This window comes from Eumetopias jubatus, unplaced genomic scaffold (genome assembly GCF_037043125.1).
Source record: "Eumetopias jubatus isolate StellerSeaLion01/CBP00866 unplaced genomic scaffold, mEumJub1_p1.0 scaffold_8, whole genome shotgun sequence".
Taxonomy (NCBI): Eukaryota; Metazoa; Chordata; class Mammalia; order Carnivora; family Otariidae; genus Eumetopias; species Eumetopias jubatus.
In genome coordinates, this window is record NW_028274814.1 from 95,619,937 (window position 1) to 95,630,064 (window position 10,128).

A 10,128-nucleotide genomic window follows, 5' to 3' on the forward strand; every position below is an offset into this window, starting at 1 on the left:
GTAAGTACCAATTTCCCCTCCTATATTTTGGGAAAAGTTTTCAATTAGCCATAATCGCGCCTCAGATGAACCTCATTGGCTATGATACTGCCACTGTGCAAAGCTCCCTCTTGTATTTTGAATACTAGACATTTATAAACTTTGGATTATGGATATTTAGTCTCTAACGCCTTAGAAATCACCATTGGCTAACGTAAGTGTAATGGTTGTCAGTTTTTTTGTTTAAACTGTTAGAGCTATAAATTAAGAGTTCTGTGTTACCTAAAATGTGAATGGAAAGTTGGAGTGGAAGGAGGGTGTTGTTTGTGCTCTGGTTTCGGTTGTGTCTTGCCAGAAAGACCTTGCTTAATTTTCTCAGTGCAGATTTCATTTTCATTCACTTTTATCTCTCTGTCCTGCCCCGATATTCTGCTTTTCTTATTAAACCAATAAACAAAAACTCAGCTCCGGGGTTTGCTGCTCAGAATTTACCTAATGGATATCCCCGATATCCCTCATTTGGAGATGCTTCATCCCATCCCTCAAGCAGACATCCTTCTGTGGGAAGTGCACGCCTGCCTTCAGTAGGTGAAGAATCTACACATCCTTTGCTTGTGGCTGAGGAGCAAGTAAGCATGTACTACTGTCTAACGGGATAATGGATTAAAGTGTGGAGTTAAAGCATTACTGCGCTGATACGTGGAAATTTTAGTCTGAATTTTAGCTTTCACTGTTTATGACTTTTGTAGTGAAGAATCAGAGGAAACAGCTTATATTTCCTAACATATGCCAAATACGTAAAGGTGTGGAGGGAAACGTAGCATTACAGTAGCCTGTGGGCTCACAGGAGAGGTACATCTATAGATAAAAACAGATATAACTAATGGTCAGTTCTTGCTATAGTAACTGCTGATGGATTTGGAATTTATACTGCTTTTTCTATCAGTGGACTACTAGCAGGAAGGTAGGTTTTGTTGTCAACGTTTTTATGAAGCTATTTAATGTTTCTAACTATTGTGTTTTTCATTTGAGGAATGAAGTATTTGGTTCATCATTGTCTATATATTAATTAGTTATTCTTATCTTTTGTAAACCAAATGGTCACATATCATTAAGAAATTTTTACTGTTTTAAAATCTGTTTCTCTGTGTTCTTTACAAAGTAAATGAGTTCTTATTTACTATAATTACACTTCCCTCAGTTTTTACATTTCATTTTTGAATTTTTTCAAATTTTATGTATAGTCTTCCAAACTCTTTTTTTAAGATTTATTTTAGAGAGAGAGCGAGCTCACTTGTGGGGGGGAGGGGCATAGGGAGAGGGAGGGAATCCTAAGCAGACGCTGCCCCCCTCTGCCCCCCACTGCCCCCAGCGCGAAGCCTGATATAGGGCTCAGTCCCATCACGCTGAGATGATGACCTGAGCCAAAATCAAGAGTTGATACTTAATTGACTGAACCACCCAGGTGCTCCTAGTCTTCCAAACATTTTTATAGCGTTCCCTGAAAATACTATTGACCTTTTCTTTAAATAGTGATGATTTCTTAGTAGGTCATATTTATTTTATATCAATGCATTTTGTAGAACTCTTATTAAATCTAGTAGGGTTTATCTCTTTATTTGGTCACATTATTTGCAAATCATGATAAATTTCTTTTTTTTAATACTTGTTATTCCTTATTTCTGAATCATGTTTTAATGCATTGATGAGAATTTCTAAAACAACATCAAAATAGTAATCCCAATTTGTTCCTGATTTTTTTTTTTAACAGAATGCTTTTCATTATCAAGTACAATGTTATGTGCTATTTTAGAGTAGTATTCTGTTTTGTGTTTGTTTGTTTTTTAAGATTTTTATTTGTTTATGTGAGACAGAGAGGGAGAAGCAGACTCCCGCTGAGCAGTGAGCCTGACACGGGGCTCGGTCCCAGGACCCTGAGATCCTGACCTGAGCCGAAGGCAGACGCTTAACCGACTGAGCCACTCAGGCGCCCCTAGAGTAGTTACTCTTCTATCAAGTAAAGAATGTATTTCCACAATCCTCTCCTCTGTCCACCTTTTTATTAGTGAAAAACAAGGACAGAAGCTTTGAAGGGAGAGTATAGGGAGAAGGCTCATCGACAGAATTTAACTGATACGGTCAGCCTTTTTTTGCTTTTGTTTTAAGCAAGTTATTGATCCACTTCTCTGTTTTGTTTTAGGTACATACCTATGTCAACACTACAGGAGTGCAGGAAGAGCGGAAGAACCGCACAAGTGTGCATGTCCCATTGGAGGCGAGGATTTCGAATGCTGAAAGCAACACACCAAAAGAAGAACCAAGTAGTATTGAGGACAGGGACCCTCAGATTCTTCTTGAACCCGAAGGAGTCAAATTTGTCTTAGGACCAACCCCTGTTCAAAAGCAGTTAATGGAAAAAGAGAAACTGGAGCAACTTGGAAGAGACCAAGTCAGCGGAAGTGGTGCCAATAGCACAGAATGGGACACTGGATATGACAGTGACGAGCGAAGAGATGCACCCTCTGTTAACAAACTGGTGTATGAAAATATAAATGGGCTATCTATCCCTAGTGCCTCAGGGGTCAGGAGAGGTCGTCTGACATCTAGCAGTACCTCAGATACCCAGAATATCAACAACTCAGCTCAGAGAAGAACTGCATTATTAAACTATGAAAATTTACCAGCTTTGCCTCCTGTTTGGGAAGCCCGCAAGCTAAGTAGGGATGAAGATGACAATTTAGGACCAAAGACCCCATCTCTAAATGGCTACCATAATAATCTAGATCCAATGCATAACTATGTAAATACAGAGAATGTAACAGTGCCAGCAAGTGCTCACAAGATAGACTATTCGAGGCGTCGGGACTGTACACCGACAGTCTTTAACTTTGATATCAGACGCCCAAGTTTAGAACACAGGCAGCTCAATTACATCCAGGTTGACTTGGAAGGCGGCAGTGACTCTGACAACCCTCAGACTCCGAAAACGCCTACCACTCCCCTTCCGCAAACCCCTACGAGGCGCACAGAGCTGTATGCTGTGATAGACATCGAGAGAACTGCTGCTATGTCCAATTTGCAGAAAGCACTGCCCCGAGATGATGGGACCTCTAGGAAGACCAGACATAATAGTACTGACCTGCCCATGTGAGCCTGGAAAGCGGTACATCGTTTGCACCTTTGTGAAGTTTTCAAAAATGAAGATGCAAGTGCTTCATTTTCATTTCTAAACACTAACTCCTTTTATAGACTGATAAGATTTTTTTCTGAATATTTCCTGTGCTTCTTTAACTAAAGGGAATTAAAGTAGAGCAGGTACTCATTAAAGAACACTAATTTCAGTATATACTACTCATTACTGTACAGCAGCATTCCCATTTTCACAGTGCCTATTTAAAATGAGAGTTGAAGTGAGTGACATGCTGGTTGATTTTTATCAATATTCTGGACTGACGCATATCATTCATGTCTAAGTCACGGTTGGCATTTAGAACATTTTATAAAGCCTCTTGATAATGTGCACTGCTAACAGATAACTCTAGGCTTTGAAAGTACTCTTTGTAGATTCACTATTCATGGTATATGGCCTCCAGCATGTAACATGAGGAATCCTTTATTTCATTAATTGTAGGCTTTTTGACTTGAGCCAAAACATATGTAAAGGAAATAGAAGTACCACACCTCCTTATATACCAGTCAGTTCCTTTGCCTTCTGCGTTACTAGAAAGAGTCCTGTGCCCGTGAATGTGGTTTGCTCTTGGTGTGTTGAAAGGCAGGAAGGAGACAAGATTTTCTGTTTACTCATCTCATGTCATTTGAAGGGCATGCCCACATATCTTCATCAGAATTACACTAGACGCAAGAAATCAGTCTCAGGTCACTTTACCCAAAAACATTTGGAAATCTGAACCACGGTCTCTTGGAAGTTTCTCTCCTATAGATTAGTAACAGTGACATTGTTTTCTGGAGGCGTTTGTGCCATTGGGTTGCCGTTTACCTTCAGTTTTTTCCTTTGGCGTTTGGGGTGGCTTATTTTGTTGCTTAATGTCTTTTTTCCATTTAAAATGTTTGAGTCTGTATATAGTTTTGAAATTGGATTATGTGTTCGTTGTTTAGTTTGCATTTTTGTCAAATTATGGTTTTGAAGGTTCATTTGGAACTTACTGTTTTTCTATAACAGGGTTGCCCTTGTCCAGTATTTATTTATATGCTGTTTACTGTTCAAGCTGATAAAAACATTCGCTCAATTTGAAACTTCACTTGTGTCCATAGGTGATCTCTTTAACAGCCGAGAAAAAAGGAAGCTACTTTTCACATGCAAAGTTCCCTAAAGGTACTGTGTTTTCTCTGTGGGCACTCTCCCCAGCACTTTAGCAGTGATTCCCTCGTCCCACAGCTGCAATTGTACTTTGCCCACAGTAGTGCTCCTCAGCTCTGCTGTCCTTTTACTCATAGCTGGAGCTTTGATGATCCCTTGATTTAATTCGAATGCTAGGATTGTTGCCAGCATAGCAGGTACAGAGGAAGTCTTAGAGCAATGAGATTGTGTCATAATTTAAGATTTAAAATGAATTGAAGTTTATATAAACTGAAGAGAGTCCATATGTCTAACTCTTGGAAAATCAAGAATGTTCCAGTTTCTCAAACACTAGAGAAGACAAGAGACGGTAGAGTGGAAAGGTTAGGTTACTGTTTTCTCTAAATATGAGGAAGTTTGAGGTCATGATTTGGATCTATCTACCAGATGTAACTAAGGTTAATTTAGCATGAAAAGGTTTCAGTCATATAGCACCCAACCTGATCAGTAAATAACCTAATTATAGGACAGTGGATGGATTAGCAGAATAATAGAGTGGGACCATTATAAAGAAAATAAATTATTAAAGGTGTCTTTATTATTTTCAGTGCCATTGGTTTATGTGCATAGCAGAATTTTCTTTCTTCTCTTTTTTTTTTTTTCTGTGAACTTGGTGCTTACTAAAGTGTTCCCTGTTCTCTAAAAAGAGAACAGTGGTATAGGTGTGCAGTTTCCATTTTTAATATATTGTTCCATTTATGCTTTCTTCTGAGTAGATTGCTAATCGTGCCAAATTTATGTGATGGTTTTTGTAACGTGGAATAAGACTTATAATGGAACCAGTACATGTGGTTTTCTCCAAAACAAGCAGCCAACACAGAACCTCCAAATGAAAGGGCTGACCTATTGATTCATTTTGGAGGTTGGATACTTTATTTTCTTTCTTTTCCTCATCATTTTCATTTTCCTTCCGGGTTCTACTTAGTTTTTATATATTTTAGGTAGCTCCAATATAATCATTGCAGTTTATGCTTTAAATACTGTGTGCTTTAAAAATGAAAATGGGACCAATTTGTCTGCTACGAATTTGATTTTAGGTACTCTGAGTATTAGGAAGATGTATACAACTGGTGTTTATTTCTAGATGTCTCTGGAAATCACCTGTGTTCCTATTTAATAAAAAGTAATGTAGAACACTACTTGTCCTTTGCAGTAGTCTAGTCATGGGCATTAAGCTCTGTCCTGGAAGAATGTACCTGTCACTAGGTGCATTTTAGAATGAGATATTTTATTGGGATATAATTGTGGCCATATGTTTCAGATTTTCTGAGAGGGACCTAATTTTAGATATTCTGTTCCGTTGATAGACCATGGGATCCCACTTTTTGGTTTTGGAAATATAATCATCATTCATATGCTTCCCCCCCCCCCCAATAGAGTCCTCTTTTATCCATACAGGTGATAGCAGCTTGTTATCCCAGATCAGGGGTTGGAAACTGATATGGGTATTACCTGTGTTTTTTCTTCATGTGTTTTCTTTCCCAGTTTCATCTTCCTTTAAAAATGAAAATATGGTGCCTTCCCTCCCTCCAGGAAGATTGGCAAATCGTTCCTTTTATTTACTGCTGCTGTGGAGTGATGAGATATGCACTTTACTCTTGAAGACTCAGCAAAAAGCTTTTCACTTCCCAGTATATCCAGAACAGATCACATTTGGGACTTATGAAAATTTGCCAAGCAATCTTTGTTTTTGTAGATATTAATGTTGACCCCACAGTTCAATGTTATAGGTCAAACTAGTGTTTGTTTATTCCCCCCCTCAAAAAAATCTGTGGCACAACATATAAAAATGTACCTCAATAATGTTCTATTAAAAATGGGACAGGGGCCTTATGTTTTCATAATTTCCCAGTAATGTGCCACCATATTTTTGCCTCAAGGTAAAGGTTTTAACAAGCTAAAAAGTACTTCCCACTTCCCCCTGTGCTGTTCCTAACCCATAATGCCCAAGTGTTTTGTGCAATGTGTAGTGTGTGTGTGTAAATATATATATATGTATATGTGTATATGCATATATATATATAAATATCCCCTTGAAATAGACATACCATCAGAGACAACATTCAGAAGTAACTGATATATTGGCATCGTATTCATATTTCTGATATGTGAGGTCTATGGTACTAATTACCTTTTCCCTGATGTTTGCCAAATTTGAATAAAGGCATTGGTACGAAATTATAGAATGTATAGAAAATGCTTTTGGCTTGAAAAACTAACAGATATTTTATGACATACCACAATATACTCTGCCCAAACCAGCACCCTGTCTGTCCTGTGCTTTTACATCCCTATTCCCCGTTCCTACTTCCTCATTTTTTGGGCGTATAACACGATTCTTTTGTAGCATCAATACAATTGCAATTCTATGACAATTGGACAATAATAGCATGGAAGCGGACTGGTATTAATAGTACAGTAGTCACCGGTGTGCCACATTTGCATTAGTAAATGCAAAATATACATTTTATAAAGGAAAAACTTTGTGTTATGTTTTTATTTTCATTACATTGTATAATACTGTAATATTATTGTATGTCCTAATTTGCATTATAAATGTTTTTTTCCTACATAAAGGCATAAATATAGCAACTTTGTATAAAGGTAGCGTGTTAGATTTTTAATTTTTTCTTTTATAAAAAATTGTCTAACAGTGGGACTACCATTGCCAAATTGTATATGAAATAGGAATTTTATCCCCTATGGTTAATTTCTTTTATAAACATTCCACATTTCTCTAATAAAAGACATAAGTGATACTGTACTATGCATAAATTGTATATTAATGCTGTTTCATATCAGCATTTTAAATTTTGGTTTGCATTTTTAATATTGGCAAAATTTACCACTGTTGATTAAAACCTTGTTGTATATGTAACAACATCTTTTGCCCTCTATCCCTTCCCACCCTTTGTTCTCTGTTTCTCCCTATCAGTGCCAACTTCATACATTTTGTAGCATGGCAATAAAATATAACTTTTACACTGAGGCCAAGTGTGGCTTTTTGGAGGACGTGGAGCTGGGAGGATTGCCCTCTAGTCGTTCTTTGCTTATGACTTTTTGCCATATAAACCGTATCTCCAGGCATGAGAAGTTATCTCATATATGATGTAAACATGCTTTTAAGGACAAGTGTGAATGTGCTTTTAAGCTTAATTTCTGTCATAGCAAATAACTAATTTTTTTATCTTTGGAAAAGTCAGAGTTCTTGGAGTACAATCAAACCTTTATTAACTGGAGTACTTAAAGAATAAGCTAATAATTGAATTTAGTTCAACAAGGGCTAAGCAACACATTTTTAAAATCCTTATTTATTGTAGAGTATTAGTATACTGTCCTAAAAATTATATGTAAAATATGGTTTAATCTTAGATGATTTAGGATCTTGCAATGCCTTACTGTTGTCATTCTGGCATAAATTTCCATAATGAGGTACTCAAGTTGATACTGGAAGCTGAGCTGACTATACACTGACCTTAAGCATTCATGAAAAACTGCTTTGTTGAATAAAATCTGATCGGAATTCTTATGGTTACTTTCCCCTTATTGCCGAAAGTAGATTGCAATAAAACCCCAATAAAAGTTTGGTTGGATACCTATATAAAGTTTTCCTGTATTTATATTTCATACATTTCTTAAAACTTTATAAGAGGTTTTATTTCTTAGTCTCATATCATTGCCTCCATTTTCAAAGTGATCATATAGTGAATGGGTTAAAGATCATGTTTCATCAAAGTGAAATGAAGTTATAAATATTTGATAGATTCTCTCACAGTTTTATCTCTGTGGTCATTCCAACTAGTAGTTCTCAGCGTTGGGACTCCAAACCTATTTTTAAGTCACAGTGTGACACTGCAAAGCCTATTTGGGTACAGCTCAAGATGGAGATCATTTAAACAATGAAGGGATAGACAAGTCCACATATGATTGGCTGCTTACTATGTGCCAGACACCATGGAACCCATAGATTGGTTAAGATGTGGCAGACACCGCATCTTGGGAAATTTGGGCATTTGTTCTCAGAAATTACAAACTTCTTTGGATTATTTCTGTATTTTACTTTTGAGGTCCTTTGAAGACAGTAGCTATTCACAAGTTATTCTTATTTAATGGATGAACATGAACTAGGTCCTGTGCTACTAATAAAGATAGCAGTCCTCGTGCTCAAAAGGATTTGTAGTTTTCTAATGGGGGCAATGCCTTTCTTCCCCGCCCTGCCCTCCCAGAGAACTAAGCCCTGAGACAAATTGTATATGATAAGTTCTTCTGATACCTCTAGAATGGTACTAGCTGTAATACCTTAGGAGAACTGAAAAAAATGTTACTTCAATTCTTAATATAAGTAGTATGATACAGACACACACAAAGGAAGGGCATCAAACTCAGTCTAAGAAGGGAGATTTTCGAGAAAAACCTAGAGGAGGTAATCCCTAAGGTGTTTGAGGAGAGTCTTCATAGATTTAGAGGAGGAGAGGAAAGACTGTCTTAGGGAGAAGGAATAAAGTACAAAGGCACAGTTGTATATAACTATACATAGATCATGATTGTTCAATGGCAAGGGGTTCCATATGACTGGAGCAAAGACTGCAAAGGCAGGGTAGGGGATACAGAAGGAGGAAGAAATGAGAGCACAGAGGTGTAGAACACAAAGGAATTTTTGTTTTAATCTACATGAGGTGAGAATTTGGAGGATTTTAAACACTGGAGAAACAATAGATACTCTGACAACACGGAGGAAAGCTGGAGGATGTGACATTTTAATGAAGCAGGGAGACTGATTTGGGATCTTATAAAAATGGAAGTTAAACTGGATAAATGCCACTTCAAAGGCATTGTTGAAAGAGTATTTAGGTTAGTTACTGCTGTGCAACAAACCACCCTTAAACGTAGTGGCTTAAAGCACCAAATCCTGTTATTTCTCCCATTGCTGTAGATCAGGGTGGGCAGACCTATGGAACCTATCCAAAGTTATAAAGCTAGTAAATAGAAGAGCTGAAATCCAAACCCATGCAGCCTGGTTCCAGAAGTTGAGTGGAACCCCCAGTCTCAGGCTTAGGTAAGTCTCAGGCCTGCCAGAGGAGATAATGTTTCCGGGTAAGTGATTTGGCCCACAATGGAAACAGTCCTTTTTAATATCGTGTAGGCATCTCAGCTTCTCATTGTGACTCTTCTCAGTGTGTGATTGGGGAATCTGCCCATTAAAGTGCATTTCCTGCAAGAAGAGCAAGTTTTCAAAATCTTGGTAGATTTAAAGTAACAATTTGTCTAATCTGAACACCCCTTTTCATAATGGACATTGAGAATAGTGTAAACCAGGGTCAGCAAATTTTTTTCTGTAAAGGATCAGATAATAACTATCTTAAGCTTTATGGGCTAGACAGTCACAACCACTCTGCTACTGTATAATTCTGTATCACTGCACAGTATAAAAATGAATGGGTAGGGGCAGCTGGCTGGCTCAGTTGGAAGAGCATGTGACTCCTGATCTCAGGATCATGAGTTTGAGCCCCACATTGGGTGTAGAGAGTACTAAAAACAAAACAAAACAAAAAAAACTTAAATAAAATGGGTATGCTTGTGTTCCAACTAAGCTTTATGGACACCAAAATGCAAGTTCCATATAATTTTAATGTATCACGAAATAGTCATCTTTTTTTTTTTGCCTCAATCATTTAAAAATGTGAAACACATTCTTAACTCTCTAGCCATAAAAAAATAGGTGGGAGGTTGGATTTGGTTCCCTCCCCACAGTTTGTAAACCCCTGATGTAAACTAACCCTCTTAAAGTAATA

The 10,128-nt window shown here is 37.4% G+C and overlaps 1 protein-coding gene and 1 pseudogene across 2 annotated transcripts in view; one reads left to right on the forward strand and one right to left on the reverse strand.

Annotated features, from left to right (window-relative positions):
* FRS2 (fibroblast growth factor receptor substrate 2) overlaps positions 1-5,951 on the forward strand; it is a 105,174-nt gene extending 99,223 nt beyond the window's left edge. The window contains exons 10-12 of one of the 2 annotated variants that reach the window (XR_015768725.1): positions 445-608; positions 2,180-5,198; positions 5,870-5,951. Coding sequence is in view for 1 of the 2 variants with exons in the window: in XM_028110876.2 (XP_027966677.1) it covers positions 445-608; positions 2,180-3,130 (1,115 nt within the window). In the remaining variant the exon portion in view is untranslated. Of the gene's footprint in view, positions 1-444; positions 609-2,179 lie in introns of both variants that reach the window. The other variant, XM_028110876.2, reaches the window with a different exon arrangement.
* LOC114215121 (U4 spliceosomal RNA) lies at positions 23-105 on the reverse strand (annotated as a pseudogene).
* Positions 5,952-10,128: the final 4,177 nt, after the last annotated feature.